Source organism: Coturnix japonica, chromosome 28, assembly GCF_001577835.2.
Source record: "Coturnix japonica isolate 7356 chromosome 28, Coturnix japonica 2.1, whole genome shotgun sequence".
Lineage (NCBI taxonomy): Eukaryota > Metazoa > Chordata > Aves > Galliformes > Phasianidae > Coturnix > Coturnix japonica.
Window position 1 is genome coordinate 2,947,221 of NC_029543.1, and position 24,800 is coordinate 2,972,020.

The following is a 24,800-nucleotide window of genomic DNA, read 5'->3' on the forward strand; positions in this document are numbered from 1 at the left end:
GGGGTCATTGATGATCATGGAGCCATGGAGTGGTTGGGTTGGAAGGGTCCTTGAAGGTCATACAACCATAGAATCACAGTATGGTTGGGTTGGAAGGATCTTACAGATCCCCAGCCCTATTCCTGCCATGGGCTGAGTGTCCCCCCCCCCAGTTCAGGCTGCCCAGGGCCCATCCATGGCTGGATCTGTCTCTATGAGGAATATCTGAAGCAGAAGATGGGCAGAGCAGCAGTGATGCTGCCCTCATAGTGTCAATGGGACGCAGTTGGGCACGAGGAGCGGGCTGGTTCGGGCTTGTTTTTCCTGCACTCAGCATTGTGTGTGTGCTGGGTGAGATCTGTCCCGGACCAGTTAGTCAATCTGAGCTCTAAATTGCCTTTCTATATTTTTCTCTTGCAAGAAAAGCAGCAAAGCCACGTGGCAGATAAGGATCACCCTGGTGCTTCAGAAACTCGCCTAAGCCGTCTTCTGTGCGCATCTCCAAGTGAATCAGCCCCGGTGTCTTAATACATCCTAAAATAAATGACACTTTCGTAAGCAGAGCGCTGGGTTGGAAGCACTGTATTTTCTGTAGCAGGTTGCAGTGGAGCACAGCTCGTTACAGGGCGGCCTCGGGGCAGCGTTGTTCATTAACCAGCAGCCATCACTGTTTACCCCATGCGATAAGCGCGGCGCAGAGCGCTGCCGTCACGGCTGCCCTTCGGAGAGAGCTGCTGCTCTTTATGGCTTGGTGCTGCCAGGTTCTGCACTGCCAGGCTGCCGTGTCTCTTGCAATCACAGAAGCAGACTCCTGTTCCTTGCAGCCTGCTAATGCTGCTCTCAGTGCAGTGTGATGCTCACAGGGGGCAGTTCATGGGGCAGCGCATCCCTACATCTCCACGCAGTGCTCATCCCTCGCTTTCAGTGCCATAATGAGGCTTTGGTTTCTCGTTATGCAAAGCAGTGCAGGTGTCTGACAGCAGATCCCCTGTTCTCAGAAGCCAGCAGCTCTCCTGCCGTACCCACGCGCTCTCAGAAGCAGAGGCTGACCCTGCACACACAGCTGTGCTCCTGGTGTGTCTGATATGGGATATGCCACCATGGTGGGCATCCACTGGCTCTCATAGGATCACAGAGTTAAGGGCGTATTGGAAGTATCTTAAAGTATTTGTTTTTAACTGTGTCCTCTCTGGCCGTACCCATTTGGTGCTTTTCTGAGGCTGCCATTGGGGTGGTGCTCAGCAGAACCTGCTGTGTAGCTCAGGGCTGCCCCTCTTCCTTTCTCTCAGGCAGGCTTGGAGCTGGCTGATCACCTTGGAATACTGGAAAAAATGGCATTTAAACAAATTCTTACCTTTCAGTATAGCTTAAAGGTTGGACTTTATAACTCTACCTTTGCTGATGTCTCAGAGCTTTCCAGAAGGGTGAGTGAAGTTGTTGGCCCATCCTTAACGTGCTGTTCATTCTATCTTTGTTCCTCTCCTGCTGCTCTAAAAGCTGTGTGCAGTGCAGGGCAGAGCTGTGCTCTGAGCCACACACTTGGGGAGGTGACAGTGCCCAAAGTGCTTTCCTTAGGATGTCCAGGATCTTTTTGCTTCCTTCTCAGAGCTGCCCATTGTCTGCAGATGTAGCGAGCAGCCAGCCAGCCTCCATCCTTCCTACATAGAAATCTTTCATGGCATCTTCTGCAAGGGGACGGCTCCTGAAATGTAAGGAACAGGGAATCTAAAGCCCTGTAATGAGTCTTGGCTCACGCAGCTGTTAAGTAAAGCCTTCAGGGAAAGCTGCCTGTTCACCTTTTGCAGAGTTGAGAATTGAGGATGATTCAGTTTCCTGCTGCCAGTTGTTTTGGTTGGGTTTTATTTCAGCCCTTTCCCAATTGAAGCAGATCATCTGATGGCTCCAGTAAGGCTCTGCAGCAGGAGCAGGCAGGGCTGTGTTGCTGTTATTGCAGCTGTGTGCAATTCTGGAGCTCTGAGCAGTGCTGGGTGGCTGCTGCATGCAGTGATCCTCTGCACAGTGCTGTTTCTTATTGAAAGCAGCACTTCATAACATTGATGTGCAGGGTTTGCTCTCCTGTGCCCACACTCAGAAATACTGCTATTTACCTTTCTGTTTTCCTGTCTGGGCTGTTGGAGCCCACTGCACTTCTGCATTGGTATTTCAGTTGGAATCCTTTTCTCCCAGCTGAGCAGTGACTTCAGGCTTCTCATAAAGGGGCATTTCAGCTTGTGGGTGACAATGAGACCCATTTCCAGTTCTGTGCTCAATCTTTCACCACAGCTTTGCCAACGCAGCGCTATCTTTGTGCTTTGGGAAGTACTGTTTCGACTTGTTTGAGTGCTTTCCCAACTTTATCTGCTGCTTTTGCTCTGGGTCACAGCAGCAAGAACCTTCCTGGAAGAGCAGCAGTGCCCCGTGGCTGCAGCACTGCGCTGCATTAAAGGGAGCTTCTCTTTTCAGGAGAGACTCAGCAGTGGTATCAGTGAGCTCCTGGGTTCTGGCACAGGAGCAGCTTGCTGTGTTGGGGTGGCTGTTTTGCAATAGCTGTATGTTTACTTGAGGGTATCTGCTTGATTACCACCATCAGCTGTGCTCTGTATGGGAAAATTGCATGGGGACGCAAACGTTCTTTTTTCCCCTCTGATCTGTGCACCTTTGGAGAGGTGGGAGTTGACCATCCGCCTCCTGACAGCACAGCATCGCTGGGTGCCCCATCTCGTTAGCAGTGAAATTGGTGGGAGGCTGTAATGATTACAGTGCAGATAATGATCCTGGGCGCTCTAAGAGTCGGTGCTTTGATGATTGCTTCTCCTCAGCCCTAACGAGCAGGTCTCCCTGAGCGCCCAGGAGAGCAATGGGGAGGCAGCAGCACAGCACACCAGGGGAGGAGCAGTGTTACTGGGGTGTGTGTCCCACCAGGGCAGCTCTACCTGGAGCCCAGAGGTGAGTCAGGAGTTCAGTGTCACACTGCTGTCTCCCATTGGTGCCTGTTTCTCACTGCGTGTTCCCTTTCCTGCTTGAACCCAGTGGAGAACCGTTCTGAGGTTCTCTGCATGGCCCAGCTCATTTGTCTGGAAAAGCAAAGCTTGCATCCCCATCTGGGGATGGCCTATTGCATCCCAATTGTCCGTTTAGGGTTTACTGGAGTGTGCTTTTCTGGGCCTTCCTCCTTTGTTCCATGAAGCTGCTTGTTGAGCTGGAGCACTTGCTAGGGAAAGCCTTTGCAGACCATGCGTATGTTGTTTGAGTGGTGACTGTGCTCACAGCACTGCAGAAATGGGGGGGTTCAAGTGGAGCGAGCAGCAGGCAGAAACACTTCTAATTACTTCTCCAAGGAACTGGGCCTCTTTAATTTCCTTCTGGAAGGCACTACCTAAATGGCACGGACATGTAGCTCTTCTTTTTGGTGTTGTAGTGCTGCAGTGCTGCCTGCTGAGCAGCCATGTGCTGTGTGCCACTGCTTTGCACAGTGGCTCTGCACACAACTCACTGTCTTATAGGGACACTCGTGGCTTCTGAACCTTTTGAACCTGAAAAGTTTAAACCACTGAGGAAGTGATGCTGGTGCTGCCGTGGTGCGTAGCATTACTCAACCATGGGCAGTGTTGTTCTGCTGCCCAGCAATTGGAACTTGGAGACGTCCGGCCTGGAACTTTGGCTGACATCAAAGATCTTTATCACCTTATTACCACTTGCGCTGCATTGTGCTCCTATCTGGAGGTACTTTGTGGTCTGCACCTGTTTGCGTTCCTTGCATTGAAACAGCAAATCCAGTCTGTAAGAAGGTCTGGGAGGCTTTGTATTTAGGTTTACAGAGGACAGCATGATGATGGGGATTTGTAGCTCACATCTCAGCAGACTCCATCCATCTGCAGCTGTTGGTGCCCTCCCCTTCCATTGGTGCTGCTGGGTGGCACTGATGGAGGTGTGGATTGATCTGCAGGAAGACAGCGTGGTTCTTTAAGTGATAGATGTGATGGGAGGAAGGAATATTCAGGGTGTCTGTTTATTGGTGTTCCTGGTACTAACTTGAACTGTTTGCATGAAGCTCCGTGTTCTGCAAACCGTCCCCTTGTTCCAAAATAAACAGGGGTGAGCTCTCGTTTGCTCTGTTTGCTCCCTGACATTGGAGGAAATGGACAAATACACTGGTACTAAGTATAGGCCAACACTTCCCGTGCAGTGCTGCCTCCAGTACAAATTCCAGTAAGTGCAGAACAGAACTTCTCGAAACAGAGGATTCTTTAATCATTGTGTTTCCCTGAAGAAACGGGAGGTGTCCAGCTGCTTGCTTGGCCTCAGGACTGCAGTGCCACGTGCATCCCGTGCCTGGAGCAGCACCCGAGCTGTGTCTCTTTGCACATGTCAGTGCAGCAGTTGGGTGTGCTGAGTGCTGCTCCTGGATGGAGCAGTGCAGAGGCAGCTGCAGGAAGGAGGCACAGGGATGCAGGTTTCCCTTATGGGAAGGTGGGAGGAAGGTTGACCTGCTGTCTTAGACCCATTCTAAGAAGTGGCAAGCAGTGCTTCAGGAGTTACAGCACTAAAGCAGAGCTGCAGTTTGCTCCCTAACTTGCAGGAATGCTGATTTATTTTCTTCTTCTTTAACTTGGCCCATACAGAGATTAGGGGATGTGTAAGTTCTGTAACTATAGCTGACCCTCATCCATGTAACAGCGTGCAGTTGCTCTCAGTGCCACGTTCTACGTCTGTGCTCTGTGTTCCCCTTCTATTACACTTAAGTAATCCTCCAGAATTAATTGCAGGCTTTCCCCCATCTGTAATTAACTCGACAAGATCCTTTTTCAGGCTTTTTGGAACCCAGATTTCCTATGGTGTATTGACTCAGGCACGGTGTGTGCTGCAGGAGGACCGAGGAGCTGCGCCTGGCTGAGTTTGGAGCAGCAGAGGGGATGCTGCAGGGCAGAGCAGCAGAGCCTCCGTTTGCTTCCACATCCAATTGCCAGCATTCTGCTGGAAAAAATTGGCCTCATGCATTCTCCCAGCTGTCATAAATTTTCCCCTCAAACATCCACTGTTTAACTCAAAACTTGCATAAGCACTGAGGACACGCAGTGCTCTGTTCTGTGCCGGAGGAGTGGGTTGGGGACCGGGAGGGAACCATCTCACAGCATCCCTTTCTCTGATCGTTTGTGGCTGAGAGCAGTGCTTGGAGCTGATGGCATCGTGCTCTCATCCCTCTTATGGGTACAATCCTCCACTTCTGCTGATTCTGCATTTTCCCAACGTTTATTTCTCAGCCTCGTTCTTTAAAAAAAACAAAAGCATAGGTGGAAAATCCAGCTGACTTGTTCGACAGCAGCCGGCTGAGCCTTGTGCTTTCCTAATTCTTCTTTCATTTGTTTTTGTAGGATACTGTGACTTCAAAACCCGTCATCCAGTTTCAAGGAAGCCAAGGGGTAAGTCAGCCCAGGGGCCGCCTGGGGAAGCACACACCGCTTTTGCTTTTGCAGTAGATCTGAGCAGTCCTTGTCTGTCTGTCCCACTCTGTCTGTCCTGCTCCTGCATGTGCTTTGATATCTGCAGGTGGTGGCTGTGCAGCTCAGAGCTGCTCACCCAGAGCCAATGCTGCTCACCATGCAGTGCTCTATAAGCTTGGGGCTGGATGGACTCCAAGGTGCCTTCTGACCTTGAGCCATCCTATGGTTTGAAAAAGTGATTTATTATTATGCGTTAACTTCAGGTGCTCAGTGTAAGGAGAGGGAATGTAAGGTTTGTTTTCAGGATGCGAAGGCAGCTGTGAGTAAAAGGTGCTTTTGTGGTGGCCCAGTGGAAGTTTCAGGTGTGCTTGAGCTCTGCAGGCATTGAAATCAGGCAGTTCCTCCTTGCCCATGTGTCAGGCAGGTGCTGCTCCAGCAGAACATGGTGTGGGAGAACTGCAAGCAAGTGACCAACCTGTTGCCATGGGGTGAGTGGGTATGGGAGCTGAGCAGGCAGCTCGGATCTGGGTCTGCCTCTTCCTGCACAGTTACCTGAGCTCTGCCCGTACCTTCTGTTTCCTTCATTCTCCTCAAAGGGAACATTGTGGTGAAATCAGTGAGAGGACTCACATGGCCCCACTGCTGGGATGGGGCTTGCCACCAACCTGGGCAGTGCTGGGAATGGGGTATCCTCATGGGGAGGTGAGTGAAAACAGCACCAAAACAAGGGGGTGGAGTCCCTGAGCCCTGTGCTCACAGAGCAGCACCTCGGTGCTCCCCCAGCTCCTCATCAGCAGGTGAATTAATTGCGCTGTCGCATAGAGGCCAAAGGTAGAGCTGTGCATTGAGCTTCAGCTGGAGCTGTCAGGAAAAACCCTTTGTCCCCATGTTATGATTTTTACGGTGCTGATGGGGGACTGGCAGCTGTGTCACCATCTGGCTCTAAGCAGAGTGCCTGCCTGCATCAGGACTGTATGACTGCTCACCTATGGGCTGTGAAGATAACAGCATTGATTGAGTTCTCAAATTCAGCTGATGGCATTAAAACATTTCCATTTGTGGAAGACCCAACTGTACCTTGGGCTGTACCCACAGCAGTGCAGGTTGGGGAGGGGTCTGCTCCTCCAGGTGGGGAGTCCTCAGCATGGGATACAGTGGGAGCACATCCAGGGGAGGGCTGCAGAAAGGATCCGGGGAGGGCACACAGCTCAGTGAGGAGGGCTGAAGGTGTTTCTATAAAAGCCCATAGAGAATGAAGGATAAGGTTGATCAGATGTGCAGGTGTTCACATGGGGGGAAGCAGTGGAGGGGGCTCAGAAACCCTCCGGTGACGTGGGTGCTCCTGTAAACTATTGGGCACGGCTCTCTCAGCCCGACGTGAGCGGAAAATGTGACGTTTCTCCTCTTTCTTGGGATGAACTCGTGTTGGTCTAAATAGAGGAAGGTGAAATTGCCATTCAGAATGAGCTGTACACAGATGAATATTACTTGAAAGAAGAAACGCGAGTCACATCTGCGCCGGTGCTATTTTTAAGCGCCCATGGTTACTGGTGTACGACTGCACCAAAATTAGGGCTCCCTCCAAGCAGCCTCTTGTGCTGCTGTGGTGGCTCGAGAAACCTTCTGGTTCAGCTAAAAATAATTCCTCGATAACGGCCGCTTTGCATACGCTGCACATCTCCGTGCCCAGGCAGCTCTCATAGATCTTCAGAAGCAGCACCAGGGCAGTGAAGGCATTGCTGCAGCAGTGCTGTGGTCTGCACACATCCTCCAGGCTTTGCTTTGCAAACTGCCATGTGCAGCTCTGTTTGCTCCTCTTGGCTGTGGGCACAGCATGCAGAACAACCAGAGCTGTGTGCGTGCACCTTCTACTGGGGGTAGAAGGGTTTGTTGCCCCCACTGGGGGGTCAGAGGTTGGTGCTGTGGGGTTCAGTGAGCCCAGCCTTGCGCCAGGTCCATCCCCACTCTCAGAGCACACATTAATACAGATCAGTGTGCATCTCGTACTGCAGATCTCTCCTTTGTGGATCTGTATTTGAGGCCTCAGTTTGCAGAGCAGAGCCGGGGGAGGAGCGTGGTGCAGGTGCTGCGGAGCACACTTGATGCTTGATTAAATATTTAATTTAGCAGCCATGTCACACACCACTGTGAGCCATGAAATCTCGTTGTGGAATTATAATCCCTTTAAAAAAGGAGCAGGGTGCTGCACAGTGCCTGTGCTGTGCTTAGTGCTGGATCACTAAGTCTAAAGAAACAGGTCTCCAATGTTTTAAGTTGAACATAAACAGGGATTGCGAGCCTGTTTTAAGCCTGAATCAATAGAATTGGGTCAGATTCCTAGAAAAAGATGATTGTAGGCTCTGTTTTGAAGGGCAGTGAGCTGCCAGTTCCTACCTCTGTCCTGCTTTCCACTCATCTCTCCATCCCTGCCTCCTTTCTTACCTTCTCACTCCTGCACCGTGACTCAAATCCTGCTTGCAGCTTCTCCTCAGCCCACACTTTGCTGTCTCCTGTGCTGTACTCCATCTGCACTCCTCAGGTTGGATCAGAGCACACTCATTGCCAATAAATGGGCTGCTGTGGCAGTGGAGTGACCCAGCTTTTCTCCATCCTCGCAGCACATCGCCATTCCCAGGCCGGACCGCCCGACCGAAGTGCGGACTTTCACGTTCTATCTTTCCAACATTGGCAAGGACAGCCCCCAAGGCAGCTTTGATTGTATCCAGCAGTACGTATCCAGGTGAGTGACACAGCAAAAACTCCAGCTAACCAGCCATTGCTTACCTTTATCTTTTGTGGCATTGTTTCCCTAACGAACCTGAACAGAACTTAGAGCAGTTTTTATTTTTGGAGTCTTTGTAATCAGGCTGTGTGTATTTGGGTGAGCAGAAGAACCAGGCTTATCTCTCCGCATCCTCATGTTGTTACTTAGCTCAACCTCAGCTGTCTGCAGCCACGGGAGCATCTTCTGCACTGCCTTTCTTTTGCAGCAATGGCAACATCCACCTGGATTGCCTGGGGAGCATACAGGATAAGATCACCGTGTGTGCCACGGACGACTCGTACCAGAAGGCACGGCAGAGCATGGCGCAGGCGGAGGAGGAGACACGCAGCCGGAGTGCCATTGTCATCAAGCCTGGGGGCAGATATGTAGGTAAGCAGCACCTCGATGTGGGGGCTGTCCTCGCTGCCCCTGAGGTTGTGCTTGTGTTCTCTTTGCTGCCATGACCGAGCTGTGAACATCTTCCACCAATATCTGGTGGTGCCATAGGGGTGTCTGTGAATGGCAGTGTTGGCCTCCTTGCACTGCGACTTCTTGATGGTTTCCATCTGCACTCGAACCTGCTTGGCTCTGAGGTCACCTCTGTGTGGTTCTGTCACCAAGGAAGTGACACTGCAGCGCTGTTGTGGTCGTCAGCCAGGAGACCCAATTAGAGCTGCTGGCTGCAGCCTCAGAGGAGCCACCTTACGGTGCCAGCAAAGGGAGGAATCTCTACAGAGAGAACAAAAGTGTAGTGAGTTATCAGTGAGCTCCAGAAGGAGCCCATGGAGACCCAGTGCTGGGCTCTGCTCTCTGCTTAACCTCAGCCTGGCCTTAAAATCAGGGTGTATGTGATCAGCTGTGTGCAGAGCCCAGCTCCTCCAGGCCCATGGGAGCTGCATGCTGTCCTGTTGCAGGGGATGCCTGTGCTGAGAATGGTGCCTTGCAGCAAGCAGAGCTGACCCTGACTCATTGTTTTATCCGCCAAGTGCTCAAAACTGAGAAATAAGATAGTAATCGGGAAGGAAATGCATTGATTTCCTGTAGACGAGAGGACTGCTTTGTTTAGCTTACATCCGAGGACATTACAGTAAGTGGCTGAAGTTGGGCTCAGAAGATTCTCAGAGCACATTGCTTCCCAGAGGGATGCAGCCCAACTTGCCTTAAAAAATGACAGCTTGGAAGCGGGGCAGCTTACCTGAAACATCAGAACAGGACAAGAGGAAGAGCAGGAGGGCAGTGTGGGTGTGAACTGGAGCTTGGATGGATATATGTGTAGGCAGATGTCTGTAGGGGGCTGTGCTTATATGCACTGAGTGTGCACTGCAGTGTATCCATACGCACACGAGTGCTGTACGTGACGCAGTGCTCTGGCCTGGCTTAGTTTGTTCTCCCCCCATCACTGCCCGTGCTGGCTCCAGCCCCAGGTGGAGATGTCACAATATGTTTTTTGCTGTTCACGACCTGGCAGGAATGAGGGGAGCTGTAGAAAGCTTGTAAACGTTCCCATAGCCCACAGCTGGCGGTGAGGCCCCGCTGACTGCTGTGCTGGGATGTTTGACGTGGGAGCAGAGCTTCCCCCTCTGACCAGCACAGCCCCACTGCTGCTGGGTTGGACTTCTCTGCATCAGCGTAACAGTGAGCCAGGAAATGGGGACTCGGTTATGCAATCTGCATGTCAGTAAAACAAACAGTGCAGACAGTCACCAGTACCTCCAGATGACTCAGTTGAAAACATTGCTTCCTAGCAGTGCAGCATTGCCACGCTGAGATAAAGCTCCCGACTGGCTGCGATAAATGCTGGACGTTGTTTGTCCCAATGAAGGTCACTTTCCTGAACCGAATTGCTGTTCCAGCATCCCCACTTTGGTGACCTTGGAACCCATGCATTTGTTTTGATTTGCTCTCTCTGCTGTTGGTGCCTGGCTCTGTGTCCTGCTGTGGGTTTGGAGCAGTGGCATCCTATGAGCAACCTGCTCTGCTCAGTGCTGTGGGACTTGTGAGGATCCCAGTTGGTTTTTCAATAGGAATGGGAAAAGTGAATTCTTGTATCATGCTGTAAGAAAGCAAGAGCTGCATCTGGGATGGAGCTGAGCTGAGCTGCCGTGTAGCACAGTTCTTCTATGGGAACAGTCAGCGCTAATGAATAGGGAAATGTGTCAGCGTTAGACCCCATTCACGTGGCCGTGTGGCAGAGAGGAGGTGGACCTGGCCCCATAAAGTTCCTATTGTTCTAAAGCAGAAACATCTGCTGGAGCCTTGCTTCTGCTGAGCTCAGCAGCAGGGAGCCGCGCACTGACCAGCTCTGCTCCTTCCACTCCACATTTCGACTCCTCTACATAATAATGCCAAACTTTCCTCCTCCTGGGGAGGAAAAAGTGGTCGGATTAACCACGGGGGTACTCACAATTGGGATAAATGCAAAGCTGGCAAACAAAGAGGGCTTTATTCCGGTCTCTGGATCCTGGTGCTGCTGTTTACAAATCATACAGCTCACAGGGCACCGCTCGGTGGTGGTGAGCTGATGGGGTGTGCTGTGCTGTGTGTCCTTCATTGTCATCTCGGGGCGCTTCAGAGCGTGTGATGAGCTCCGTATTTGTGTTGACAGACCTCTGGCCTTTGCAAGGTGACTGCTGCACTTGACTGTTCTCATCTCATTTTAGGCAAAAAGGTTCAGGTACGTAAACCTGCACCAGGAGCTTCCGATGCTGTTCCCTCCAGGAAGCGCCCAACGCCAGTCAACCTTGCCAGTGCAATAAAGAGAGGCAATAGCGCCATTTCTCAGAGACCCTTCAAAGATAGGGTTGTGCACTTACTGGCACTAAAGCCTTATAAGAAACCTGAACTTATTCTCAGATTGCAGAAGGATGGACTTTCTCAGCAGGACAAGGATTTGCTGGACAACCTCCTGCAGCAGGTTTGTACTCTGATGGAGGAGGAGTCTCTTTAGGTAAAGAGAAATGTCTTCTCAGGAGGGCAGTGAATTCTGCATGGGTGTGAATGTGTGCTCAGTTGGCAGTGGGGAGAGTTCCTAACAGGGGCTCTCAGAGCAATGGGAATTGTTATAACCTATAAATCTACTCCATGTATCTTTATTAACACAGCCACAAAGCAGTGTGTGTTAATACCTGTAATGTTTCTTATGTGAAGGAAGATGTGTCCCTCCATGCTGAGCTTTGTATTGCTCTGTGCCTTTCCAGCTCAGCAGTGCCCCTGGTTAGGAGTGCGGATCGTGCAGCTTCTTGCTAACCATATTATTTGTATGCCAAGTGGGAAAGCTGTCTCCTGGCTGAATCAGTCCTTAACGCTTTGACTCATGGTGAAGGTGCCATTTTAGGGGTTGCAGTAAACACCTTTATTGCTCTGGCAGTACCAGACACACTGCTGCTGTTACGTAAATGCTTCAGCTGCCCTCTTCTGTGTTGGATCTTATTCTTTTTACTCCTTTCCATAGCTGAGATGCAGCAGCTGACGAGGGGTTGGTTTGCCCAGGGCACAGAGCATGTCGCTGGAAGTGGCTCCTATGTTTGAATCCCACAACCCTTTGCTTTTCAGCAGCTCTACAATGCTTCTGCATGCCCTGCCAAATGCTGTGGGCACATTTAACGGCACTGTCTGTGATTCTCATCTCCTGGTTGGTGATGCTCAGCAGCCCCCAGCAGGTGATGATGAGCCTGGCTGTGGCTGCAGGTCTCCCCAATGGGGCTCACTTCTAGCTTTGCTGTAACACATTGCCTGTAGGCTCACCTCCTCCCAGCACTGCCGGGGCCACCAATGGACACTGAGCAACTAAAAAACAAGAGACAAGAAGCTGTACCCCAGCTATGAGTCTGGCTGCGTCTAGGTGTAGGCTTCCTTGTGCTCTCGCATCTCTTGCAGGACTCCGTGTTCCTCCTGATGGCCTTTTTGCCTCATTTTGCAAGGTTTCTATTTTTGAGAGGCGTGGGGTGGAGCCTGCAGAGCCCAGCACAGCAGAACAGGGAGGCAGCAGCTCTGATTGTGTGCAGAGCAGCACAGAGCTGCATCCACTGCAGGACAGCCCTGCAAGCACTGCCTGCCTTTGCTTTCTGTACAGGACTTGTTTGCTGGGCTATCTCAATGTAAAACACAGCTCCAGCCTTCTTGCCCATTGGCTCGGGGTGTTGGAAAGCCGACAGCTGAAGAAGAGGAAAGCAGTGTTGGTCATGTGAAGTGATAGCTGTGCTTTTCCTGCTTATCAGGAGCTCTTGGCTCTATTTGGTTTTCCAGCTTTTTGCTTTTAATATTAGGTCAAAATCTTCCCGAAGGCTCCAAAGAGAGATTAGCAGCATCTTTTTAATTCAAGCTTCCCACTCCTCCACCTGCTTTTTTGAGGTTCCCTCATTGCTGTGCAGGTAACAAACTCCCCAGCACCTCCATTGAGTGAGGCTGGAGGGCTGCAGTCCTGCAGCAGCTCCCAACACTGGGCTGAGCTGAAGGCTGGGAAGTGGGCTGCTGCCCTCTGCTCTATCATGGAGCCCATGGGGTTGGGAAGGGCCTCTGAGATGATCTGATCCAACCACCATTGGGCTCAGCATCCCTTTCTGTACACATGGGGGGCCTCAGTGCTCTGCAGTCTCTCCCAAAGGGTTGGCTCACAGGGTGCAGTATCAGCACACAATCAGCCTTTGGTTTGTGCTGTCATCGTGTTTTTCAGACAGGCAACCAGCTACAAGAGGTTAAATTTTCAATCACGCTGTGGAAAGACTGATGAAAGTGGGATAACTCGCAGCAAGCTGTTTCCATTCTAACACAATGCTGCCAGTTCCAGCGCTGTTTCCTATCCACGTAGGCACCATGCAGTTCTGCAGGGAAGGGAAACACAATGGGGTTGGATCAAGTGTCACAGTGCTGCTCGTGCAAGTGCACTGTGGTTGCAGCACAGAACTTGGGCACAATGATTTACGTCAAACCCCACGTTATAAGCTGGATATCACAGGCTTTGCTGTTCTCTCCCTAAAGCAGTCCCTAGGAAAGTTCTCCTCCATAAGGGGACCCAACCTGCAGCGTGATCTTCTTGTTGCATCCCACCTGCAGGGGATTCTGTGTGCTGCCCCTCCAGAAGGAGCTCTGCCTGCTGCTGGGCTGGCATGGCAGTGAGGGGGTCCCTCCTGCAGCCTTCTTCTCCTCACCCTGTGCTGGTTCAGCTGCTGGGAGCTGCCTCTTCCTGCTGGGTTGGCTTCCAAGGATTGCTGCCAACTGATGCAGGACTGTTCCAGCCCATCCAAGCTGAATAATCTGCTTAGGTCCAACTTGTTCCTCAGTCGATTCCATTGCACTGATAAGGCAAAAGAAAAGCAGAGTTGGAGTAAAAATCTACAACATTTTGGGAGTATAGTATCCCCTTGTCCTGATGCCCCTTCCTACCCTAAATGCTGAGAGTTATGTTTGCATCTAATACATCTCTTTTGCACCAGCAAGTGAGAAAATGAAATCCTAACTGTTTCATGCCAATTCCTTTTGTTGCAGGTGGCAAATCTGAGTGCCAAGGACAGCACTTTCACACTGAAAGACTGTGTCTACAAAGAGGTGCAAAAGGACTGGCCTGGCTATTCCGAAGGAGACCAGCAGCTGCTGAAGAGGATTCTTGTCCGGTAATTAATCCCTATTCTTTGATAACTGCAGCTTGAAAATGCTGGGCCAGGTTGGTAGCTATAAACTGGGGAGACTCAGTAGAGCTGTGAGCATTTGATTTGTTTAACGTGTGAAGTAAATCTGTTTGTAATCCAGGTGAAGTTGGTTAAGCTTGAGAATAGCAAAAGCTGGCACAGTCTTTAGATCCTAGGCTGCCTGCTGCTGTGATTGAAACCATGATGCTCAAAGCTACAGGAAAAAAAACTATATGGGGTAAAGAGCTGCTGCTGTTAGAGGTTAATGGTGGCTTAAAATGCTGGAGTAAGGCCAGCACATCCAGGGCAGCTCCATTGAAACTCTCCTTTCTTTTTCCATATCTCCTGGTACATGACTTCCTGTGCTGTGTTTGCTCAGGGCTGCAGAGAACCAGCAGAGCTCTGTGTCCCTGTGCTCTGCTCCTGGGGACAGCCCTGAGCTCTTTGTTTGGAGAAGTGCTCCTTGATTTCTGTATTGTTCTTCGGGTGCTTTGCTGTGTTTTTCTCCCTTTGTTTTCCTGTGTTGGAAATTCTTCTAGCATCGCCTGCATCCCCCTTAGGACTGAGGTGTTGTTGCAGTGAGACGTGCACAAATGTGGCTGCAGAAGCACCAAAGCACTTTGTAGCATCCCCTACAACATGAGTGGTTGTCCTTCTGCCCATCAGGTGTGCTCTGTGCTGACCAAGAGCTGCCTGAATCCATCCTCTGATGGTGGGTGCAGGTGATGGCTTTGTCCCATCACTTGGTAAAGGTTTTGTCCTCAGGTGAAGCCTCCAAGCTCAGAAGCTGGCAGGTAAAGGGTCTGCAGCTCCTATGTCATAGCACAACACTGTGTTTATATACATGCCTCCCTGGATTTCTAATGTGTTGAGCCTACCTAGCTTTTGTCATGCAGATCAATGCTCTGCCTGACTTGCTTTTGTGACAGAACTTCAACCCAAAGTGCAATAAATTAAGTAGAGCATGCACTGTTTGAGTGGTTTCCATGCTTTGGAAGCACAGCTGGCTTGCAGGTGAGACTTTGTCACACCATCCTGCACTCAAGGTGCTTCGGCATGCTAAAGAGAAATCAAACTGATGTAAATAGTGTCCGTGTTGAGTTATAATTAAGTGGACAAACTCAGCTGCCAAGCAGTCTGTGTGGCTCTCAGGAAAGGTAATTTCTCCCTGTAGAAGGCAGCGTTTGCTGCTTTTTGTCTGGAATTGTGGCGTTCTGTTATGTGAGGGCCTAAAAATAGACCTTGGAAAGGATGCACTGTGCTGTACAAACAAAGCCCTGCACAGGTAGTGAGGCTGTGAGATGGAAAAAACACGTCGGGCTGCGAGCAGGAGGAAAACATGGGCAGAAGGGAGCTGTGCATCCAGCCCTGCTGGTAATGAATGCATCTGGAAATGGTGAGAGCTGCACCCAGCTCCTCCTCACGTCGTTTTTCCACCCTTTCACCAATGCAGTGAGGTGTTCTGCCATCACAGCAGAGCTGTCTTTCATTTGCTTTACTGTAGAGCGGTGAGGTGCTGGAACAGCTGCCCAAAGAGGCTGTGGATGCCCCGTAACCTGGAGGTGTTCAGGGCCAGGTTGGATGGGGCCCTGGGCAGCCTGGGCTGGTATTAAAAGGGGAGGCTGGCAGACCTGGCTGAGGCAGGGGGGGTTGGAACTTGTGATCCTTGGGGTCCCTTCCAACCCAGGCCATTCTATGGCTGCAGGCACCTGGAGGTTCAGGTTTGAGCAGGTCAGATTTGAATGCATTTTAAAGACCCAGAAGCCCAAAGGAGCTGCTGTCAGGGCATCCCCAGCAGTCAGAGCAACTGGAGGGCACTATGCTCTGTGGGCAGATCCAAGTGCTGCCCTCTGCCCTGTCACACACAGTATCTGAACAACCCAAATTGTGTTTTTCAGGAAACTCTGTCAGCCCCAGAACAGCAGTGGGTTTCAAGGAGAAGCACCTTCCCTGAGTCCTCCGAAGGACACCACCAGCTCTGGCTCTCCTCCACAGGTAGGCACAGCCACCCCAGCACACAGCACAGCCAGGAGCGGGCACTGCTGCAGACCCTGAGCTTGTAACTCCTGCACACCTCCACCCACGGGCTGCTCATTCTAGGGGGTTTTTCCCCCTAAGTTGGAGTCTAATTCTGGGTTCCTCAGCATCTGTTTCTCCCCTGGCTGCAGATCTCTGACGGTGAGCTCTCAGCTTTAGTTTAAGGGCTGGATTTTTTCGAAGTGCCTCCATCCCTCTTGGAATTCCGGGGAGAATGCGAGCTTCTGTTTTACTCATTGCTAATAATTGACTGGAACGAAGCAGTAATGAGCAGCTCCCAAACAGGGCTGAGTTATTAAAAACCTTGACCTTTGCAAGCTAATTGCCGTGACAGAGCAGGAGCAGGTTGGTCTGCTCTGTGACCTGCTGAGATGCCAGAGCACGGAGCTGTAGAAAGGACATTTTAGCTGGGATTCCATACCCGTGAGCTGGGAGGGAGCTGCACTTGGTTGTGTGTTGAGCAGTGTGTCCCACTGTCTGCCTCGCTGTCTCTGAGCACGGCTGTTCTCGTTCACGCTGCAAAATGCTGCCTTCCCTTCTCTGCTGTGGGTCAGCCCAGACAAGTTGAGTATTTATTCCCCTACTGCCAATGGAATGTGTAATGCTTACTTGTCTGGACAGACGCACTGGGGATTAGTGGCAAGGAATATTAGCAGGTAAGGAAATTATGTGCTTTCTGGCAGTGAGAGGTGAGCAGTTCTCCATTGAGAACAAGAATTACGCAGCTTGTTTGCCAAGTGCCTAATTCCAAATGCACTTTGTTCTGCTGCGGGCACGTTCCTGGTGAGCAGAGAATGGTCCCCTTCGACTTGGCTTGGGATGGGTTGGTGCTCTCTTACCAGGTGGGTTTCGTGCTTTGTTTTAAGCTGACTCTTCAGAAATGAGTGTTAAAAGATCACCTTCCTTCTGGCTTTGAGTGAAGTTTATGGGGGATATCTTCAGCTCTTGGTTACCTGATTTGAACTCTGGGTGGCTGGCTGGTGTGTGTCCAGGATTCTTAATGAAACAGGGGCAACTGAGCACGGATTAGTTGTGTTCCCAGCAGTGATTCTCATGTGGCCCATTGGGCAGCAGACCACAGATGTCACTTTCTGATGCTGGCTGTTGGGCAGCTGTAGCTTCCATTTAGAGAAGGGACACGCTCCTGATGGCCCCAATCAGCAGAGGACTGGGATTGGGTAGTTTTGGCTGTAGGGTAAGGTAAGGGGAGGGTGGCTGCTGTTGGGTCTGTCTGCTGCACAGGGAGCTGCGGGCAGAGGGGAAGGCTTCTCTGGGAGGTAGATGGCTGCTGGAGGCAGGGCTGCAGGGCAGGTAGTGATGCTGCTGAGCAGGTCCAACTGCTGCTGCCACCCCTGGGGCTCCTGCAGCACAATCATCCTGATGGGCAGCAGCAGGATGTGTCACTGAGCGCTGTCATTGTGACCCTGCAGCTGGCAAAGAGAAATCATAACTGGGGGGAAAAGAAGCGAATTGGCTGCTCTGGTGCAATGCAGCTGCATGTCTGGCCATGCTGCTGGGATGGAGCAGAGTTTCCATGTGCAAACAGCCCTGCCTGAGACAGTAAAGAAAGCAATGAAATAGCCAAAAGAAATAGTCCAGACCATCCCTTGCTTTCCGCTGGGCAGAGGTGGACTTTCCATGGTCTCTGAGCAGTGCTGGGCAGCGAGGGGAAACCTGTGTGCTCTGTGGGTAGAGGGATATTCAGGTCTGGAATGACGGGGTGTCCTGAGCTGGGAGGACCTGCAGGCATCACCAGGCCTGGCCCTTGGCTCTGCACAGTGCCACTCAGACCCTGTCTGCAAGAGAATCACGTCAGCCTGTGTGATTTGCCTCGTACAGACACTGCCAACATCCTGTTTAGGTTGAGAGTCTGTAGTGACTGCTGCTTCCTCACATCTTCTGGGAAATGCCCTTTGAGAAGAGGAAGGAGTAGTTGGGAGCTGAGGGCGTCCTCCCATGGTGCACACCAAGCAGGGTTCTGGGGGCACAGTGCAGGCTGGGCTGCCAGCAGAGCAACAGAACACTGCCAGAGCCCTGCAGGGCGTATGGGGGCTGTGTGTGGTGCTGGGGGGGTTGTTTGCAGTGCTGGGGCTGCATGCAATGCTGTGTGCAGTGCCTGCTGCCTGTTCTCCTGCAGCAGCCCCGGTTCTGCAGCCCTGCACCCCCACCTAGCGGTCACAGCGCCGCAGCCCGAGCTCTGCCAGCACTCAGATTTCCTTCTCTTTTTTCCTCCTTAGAAACGCTCCCAACCGCTGGAGTTCATCGATCCTTTGGCCAACAAGAAGCCCCGGATCTCACATCTGGCTCATCGCACTCAACCCACCTTCAACGGGAAGCTGAACACCAACGGGAAGGACGTCCCCATCCCCGTCCCCTCTGCTGCGCTGCCACCGGCGCTGCCGGAGTCGGTGAGCTCCAGCTCCAGCCTCCCGGAGCTGCCCCGGCCCCACGACCCTCTGGCTGATGTCAGCAACGACCTGAGCCACAACGGCAGAGACTGCGAGGGCACGGAGCCGGCCGACAGGCTGAGCCTCCCCGCGCCCACAGACTGTGCACAGACGAGCAAACACAATTGCAGCTCATACGTAAAAAGCAAGAAAAAATCCAAAAAGCACAAAGACAAAGAGAAAGAGAGGAAGGAGAAGAAAAGCGAAGAGAAATGCAAAGAGGAGAAGCAGGACTGTGAAGTAATAAAAAATGCTGAATTAGTTAGTGTTCCGCAGGATGCGCCAGGTACGTGCCCAGCTGCCCTTTGTGCTGGCTGTCATTTCTGCCCCAAATCCATTGGGGAAAGAGGTTGCTGTGTCACTTCACATGCGGGCACCACGGGGTTAATGGAGTGTCATCAGTGGCCCTACCTGCAAATCAGCATCGCTGTTCCTCTCCAAAGAGGCTCTCAGGTCTTTCATGTTCAGCCTCTGGCACTGCCTGGACCCACCTCAGACTGGGTTGTGTATCTCTTTGCTAAGTGGAAAGCTTTATTAGTGCATGAAAAGCAGGCACTGAGACCTGCTGGAAACGTGATGCTGCTTGATTACATACTTGTGTGTGGTGTTGTGATGATTGCTGTGTTGGTTTGTAACTCTGCCATGAGATGTTAGGCACCAGATGGAATGCAGAAGGTGGTTAGTGCTGTTAGAGAGCTGCAGCTGGGCTGGAAGCCTTCTTGCTGTCCCCCACTGCCCTGAGGAATAAGGAACAGTGTGGGATGCGATGGAAGTGTTTTCCATCCAAGCTCCAGGTCCTTTCTGATGACTTTCCATGCTCAGTTCCAGCAGGTTCCCATTGTTTGGGGCAGTGCAGGGACCTTCAGGGTCCTATCTGCAACAGTAGGTGGCACTCACGGGCAAAGCAAACCTTCCTTCACCACCACCATCTTCCTCACTCACATTCTGCATCTTCCTGCATTCCTTCCAAGCCCTGGGGGTTTCTCTGCTTAGCTGAGGCTGTGCTGCTGCTGGTTCTGATGCTGCTGTTGGTGGCAGCACCTTGTCCTCAACTGAAGGCAAAAGCAGAAATCCTTTAGAAACCAACATCTGCACATTGCAGACAGGTTCAGGAGTTCACAGTTTAATTGCACAGAGGCTTAAAGTTGCAGGAAGCCTCTAAGGAAGCTCTTGTGTCTTCTGTTTCTTTTTCAGGTTTAAATGGGACATGCAATAACTCCAGTGTACCAACATCAACTTCGGACATGCCTGATTATTTATTGTAAGTTGCTTTATGGTTTTGGGATCACACTGGGAGCTGAAAGTCACAGTGTGATTTATGTTGGGCTCGGATGTTGCTTGGTAGGACTTTGTGAGTGGGATTAAGAAGAAGCCAGAAACCCTTTGGTGCTGTTGGGTTCTTCCATCACAGAGGATTTGCTGCAGGAGGTCAGGTTTAGAATCATCATTAAGGCATGAAAGGACCACCATTAATTGGCTCTTTTCAGTGTACCTCAAGGGTGCAGCTGTTAGACGTGAGCTCCTGTGCTGTGTCCAGGTCACGCTGGGTACCTTCAGAAGGTGGTGGAGGTGCATTCAGTTTGTTCAGTGAGGTTTCTTGTCCTCCACTTGCCACGTAATCATGCTGAGAGTGTTTTGCAGCGATAGCTGAATGGCTCTTGTGCTCCTTTCGAGCCTCTGAGCGCTGGAAGCTTCGTGCTCCTGCTGTTCCAAGGTCTGGCACAGACACAGAACTCCATGTTCTGTGGGACAGCAGGAATTCGAAGCGCTGTGGCAGTGCTATCTGAGTGTCCTCCCACACCCTCCCTGCTCCCAGGCAGTACCTACACGTTGTATCCTGCCTCACACTGGTAAGGAATGTCTCATTTCACATTGAGGTCAGGGCAGCAGTCCTGGCCCTTTTCTCTGTGCTACTGTAGCACTAAGAGCCGCATTGGTTTCCAACTTGTCATCGTGCTTTGGCAGCTCATTGCTCGCTCTGTCTGGATGGGAAGACGTGTAAACTGATGAACAAAATGATTCTCCCCTTAGAAAATACGCAGCCATTTCCTCCTCGGAGCAGCGTCAGAGTTACAAGAACGACTTCAACGCAGAATACAACGAGTACAGAGACCTGCACGCCCGGATAGAGAGGATAACACGGCGATTCACACAGCTGGACTCCAAGCTGAAGCAGCTGTTGCAGGGCTCTGAGGAATACAAGGTAGAACAAAGCTGAGGCGGTGTGAGATGTGGCTGCAGAACGAGCGCACGACGGGCAGCTCTGTGGGCTGCTCTTGAGGCAGCTCCGTGCTCTCGTTATGGAGCTGGGCTCACATCACAGCACTTGCTGACAAGGGAAGGCCTCCGTGAGACAATCAGTGGCTGCAGCCAAAAGCTGCTGGAAGCAATGAGTTTATCCCAGCCAGAAAACCCCAGCGTGCGCAGATGGGAGCACACTGTGGCTGGGAGGGGAGCAGGGCGCAGTCAGCTGCTTCTCTCCCATCTTCAGTCTTAATAACGTGGTGTTATTCAGCTCCTGTAACTGTTATCTTGAGGAAATAAGTGCAAGGAGCAGATTTTACAGAGCCTGTTGTGCTCAGCGCTCCCTCCAACATCCTTCAGCTCTTTGAGAAACCTTCCAGTTTCTCACCAAAGTGTTTTATTTGTATCTCAGGGGAAAAAAATGGGTCTGAGCTGCAGAAGAAAAGTCTGTGCTCTGGGATTTCATGGCTGGGGGCTGCAGTGGGGCAGTGCTGGGGTGTGCTGCCACTGGTGGGAGTGGGGCAGCATGGGGGGGAGCAGATCTTGCTCAGTGCTACGTGTGTTGCTCAGCTGCTGCTTTGGGTGGCAGAGATGCTGGTTGGTTAGAAACCGATCCGTTCCCTTTTCCTTTTCAGACCATCCACGATCAAATTTTACAGGAATATCGGAAGATTAAAAAGGTGAGTGCCAATTTCTGGCCATAAATGAGGCTCCTGGGGTGGAGCCTCAAGGGACTGAGATGCTCAGGTCATTGCCAAGCACAGAACCTGACCTCCAAAGTGTATCAGCACATCTGATGGTCCCTTCGTTGCTCAGAGGGGGGTTTGCAGGCAGCTGTGTCTGCTCTGTGTGTGTTGGGGAGCATTGAGCTGTGAGCAGCACGGAGCAAAGGAATGGATGCACAAACAGAGCAGTGAGAGAACAGTTTGTATGGCATAGGGCTGATGGGGTCCTGCAGGTCTGGGGCCACGCTGCTGTGCCCAGACTCAGCTCTGCTTTCTATCCCTCATTCCTTTTCCTTTACAGACCAACCCCAACTACAGCCAAGAGAAGAACCGCTGCGAATACCTCCACAACAAACTGGCCCACATCAAAAAACTGATAGCAGAGTACGACCAGCAGCAGTTCTGAGCGGTGGGACGCGCAGCGCGGGGGGGACCCGGGGCTGTGATGGGCACCAACATCCCTTTGTACAACTCGGTCCCGTTCAGAGATGAGCATCAATTCTTCATGGCTGAAGAAGTTGGGGATTGCTGATGGGGGCCAACAGCCCGCTCTGCTTATTGGCCTCTCTGAACGCCCGAATGCAACCAATGAAACCCTGCTTTTATTTCAAGACACTTAAGGGAAATAAATTTACCTAAAGCCACCGAAGTTCCCAAAGGTTAAAAAATCAGTAGTTTTCATGGATTAAAGTTTGGCATGAAGTAGAATCACCCCCCTGGCCCCACAGTGCTGGGTTACAACAGCCCTTGTGACACTGAGGAGCTGGAATGGCTGCTTGGGTCCCTTGTGGCACCTGCGACTGTTCCTATGTGAGCTGTGGGCAGCTGGAGCTGCCCCTGCTCTGTGCTCCCATTGCAGTGGCTGAGTGGGGATGGATGGGGCTCTGTGTCCCCCCACAGCCATGGCACTGCATCCCAGTGCGTCTCAACGCCCGCCTTTGACTTTTGTAGTTTTATACCGAGGGCGGCCCATTTTCTGCCTCGCTGAGGAGACCGAGCTCTATTTTTGTATTGAAAACAAACAATGATTAAAAAAAAAGAAGAAAAAAAAACCACAAAAAAAAGAAGGAAAAGGCAAAAAAAAAAAAGGCAACCCCCCTGCCTCCCCATCTCACCCCAACCATCTCTTTGTACAACCCGGCCTCCCATCTCCATTTAGGCCAAGCATTTCGGGGCCTTCCCCCTCTCCTAGGCGCAGTATTACAGGAGCTGATGGGGCTGACCCACAGCGTGGGAGCCGTGGGGCAGCTCTTTCCCAGTGGGGCGGCTCCATCCTGGCTCCTCCCCCAGCCTTTTCTTTTCTCTGTTTTTTTTTTCTTCCTTTCTTTCTTTCCCCCCCTCCACCCCCTTTTTGGACTGGAAGGGAACATTGCGGAGCACGGCCCGGCGCCAGGAAGATGCCAAAAAGCACAAAGGTGCCCTTTGAATGCCGCCGTTCCTTTCTGCCCCGTCCCACAGCGCCTTCAGCCCGTGGGGAGCAAAGGAGGGAAGCTCTGCTTTTCCTGAGCAGAGGAATTAGGAATTCTTCCTATTTTCACACCTCCCCCCCCCTTCCCTTCCTCAACTACCACAAGGGTCCACCAGCTGTATGAAACCCAATGGAAACAGTCTCATTCTGGTTGGATGCAACAGAACCCACACAGCACCAACCAACCAACACAGCACCAACAGAACCCAGAACCAACCAAGTACCAACCAACCCACACGGCACCAACAGAACCAACCAACACAGCACCATCCAATGGAGCACCATCAGAACCCACACAGCACCAACCAACCAACACAGCACCAACAGAACCCAGAACCAACCAAGTACCAACCAACCCACTCAGCACTGACAGAACCCACACAGAATCAACAGAACCAGCACAGCACCAACCAACAGAGCACCAACAGAACCAACCAAGCACCAACAGAACCAACTCAGCACCATCAGAACCCACACAGCACCAACAGAACCAACTCAGCACCAACAGAACCCACACAGCACCAACAGAACCAACCCAGCACCAACCAACCCACACAGCACCAACCAATGAAGCACCAACAGAACCAACCCAGCACCAACCAGCCAACCCAGCATCAACAGAACCAACTCAGCACCATTAGAACCCACACTGCACCGACCAACCAACCCAGCATCAACAGAACCAACCCAGCACCAACCAACCCACACACCAACCAATGCAGCACCAACAGAACCAACACTGCATCAACAGAACCAACTGAGCACCATCAGAACCAACCCAGCACCAACCAACCCACACAGCACCAACCAACCAACACAACACCAAAAAACCCACTCAGCACCAACAGAACCAACACAGCATCAACAGAATCAACTGAGCACCATCAGAACCCACACAGCACCAACCAACCAGCACAGAACCAACCAACCCACTCAGCACCAACAGAACCAACCCAGCACCAACCAACCCACACAGCACCAACCAACGCAGCACCAACAGAACCAACCCAACATCAACAGAACCAACCCAACATCAACAGAACCAACCCAGCACCAACCAACCCACACAGCACCAACCAATGCAGCACCAACAGAACCAACCCAGCACCAACCAACCAATGCAGCACCAACAGAACCAACCCAGCACCAACCAACCAATGCAGCACCAACAGAACCAACACTGCACCAACCAACCAACCCAACATCAACAGAACCAACCCAGCACCAACCAACCCACACAGCACCAACAGAACCAACCCAGCACCAACCAACCCAGCACCAACCAACCAACCCAGCACCAGAACCAACCCAACATCAACAGAACCAACCCAGCACCGACCCACTCAGCACCATCACAGCGCCGGGCCCCGATCCTCCATGGCAACACTTCTGATCCCTCACACTTGCAATGGGGGTGGTTGGGTTTTGTTTGGGGTATTTTTTTGGCTCCTGGGGGTCGTATTGGGGGGGGGGGTGATTTAGAGCTGGATCCCTGATCTTTATACGTCTGCTATGAGCTATTTTTGCAAACAGAGTTGTATACGAAGCCCTATTGTGTACATTGCCGTGTATATTCTGGAACTCCTTGAAAAACAAATGGAATATTTAATGAACATCCCAAAAAAAAACCTGTGAGCCCCGATGAGCAGCCAACGACTTCTCTGCTTCACTTTGGGACCGCGTCGAAGGGCCGTCGTCGGATCTGCCTTTATTTCTCTTCTCCTCCCTTTTAGAGATGAGGAAATTCAACCGAGGCCGAACCCTGCGCTACTTTGGGTGACTCGAAACCCAGTTGAGGTGATTGAAAGTCTGATCTTTTAACTTATTGATACCGTGTTTTACTTTGTCATATCGTACTGTGGATAAACCTCTATTGAGCCATGGAGTTGGAGTTTACAATGAAGAGCTTTTCACTTTGCCAAACGTTCCCATTGAAAGGCGGCGGAATCTTCAGCTTTCCTAATCTTTTTTCTTAAGAGCTCTGGTGTCCTTTTTTTTTTTGTACACTAAAAGAAACGAACACACACACACACACACAAAAAAAAGCTGAATGCTGATTTTGCAACATTAT

General features: G+C 51.5%; 1 protein-coding gene across 1 annotated transcript in view; it reads left to right on the forward strand.

The window, feature by feature from the left end:
- The window catches only part of ELL (elongation factor for RNA polymerase II), a 29,893-nt gene extending 7,587 nt beyond the window's left edge, over nucleotides 1-22,306 (forward strand). The window contains exons 2-12 of the mRNA XM_015886572.2: nucleotides 5,352-5,399; nucleotides 8,039-8,160; nucleotides 8,411-8,574; nucleotides 10,845-11,098; nucleotides 13,669-13,793; nucleotides 15,707-15,803; nucleotides 18,083-18,578; nucleotides 19,487-19,553; nucleotides 20,324-20,495; nucleotides 21,172-21,216; nucleotides 21,563-22,306. Of these exons, the coding sequence (XP_015742058.1) occupies nucleotides 5,352-5,399; nucleotides 8,039-8,160; nucleotides 8,411-8,574; nucleotides 10,845-11,098; nucleotides 13,669-13,793; nucleotides 15,707-15,803; nucleotides 18,083-18,578; nucleotides 19,487-19,553; nucleotides 20,324-20,495; nucleotides 21,172-21,216; nucleotides 21,563-21,667 (1,695 nt within the window). The 3' untranslated portion in view covers nucleotides 21,668-22,306. The remainder of the gene's footprint in view (nucleotides 1-5,351; nucleotides 5,400-8,038; nucleotides 8,161-8,410; nucleotides 8,575-10,844; nucleotides 11,099-13,668; nucleotides 13,794-15,706; nucleotides 15,804-18,082; nucleotides 18,579-19,486; nucleotides 19,554-20,323; nucleotides 20,496-21,171; nucleotides 21,217-21,562) is intronic.
- The last annotated feature ends 2,494 nt before the right edge of the window (nucleotides 22,307-24,800 follow it).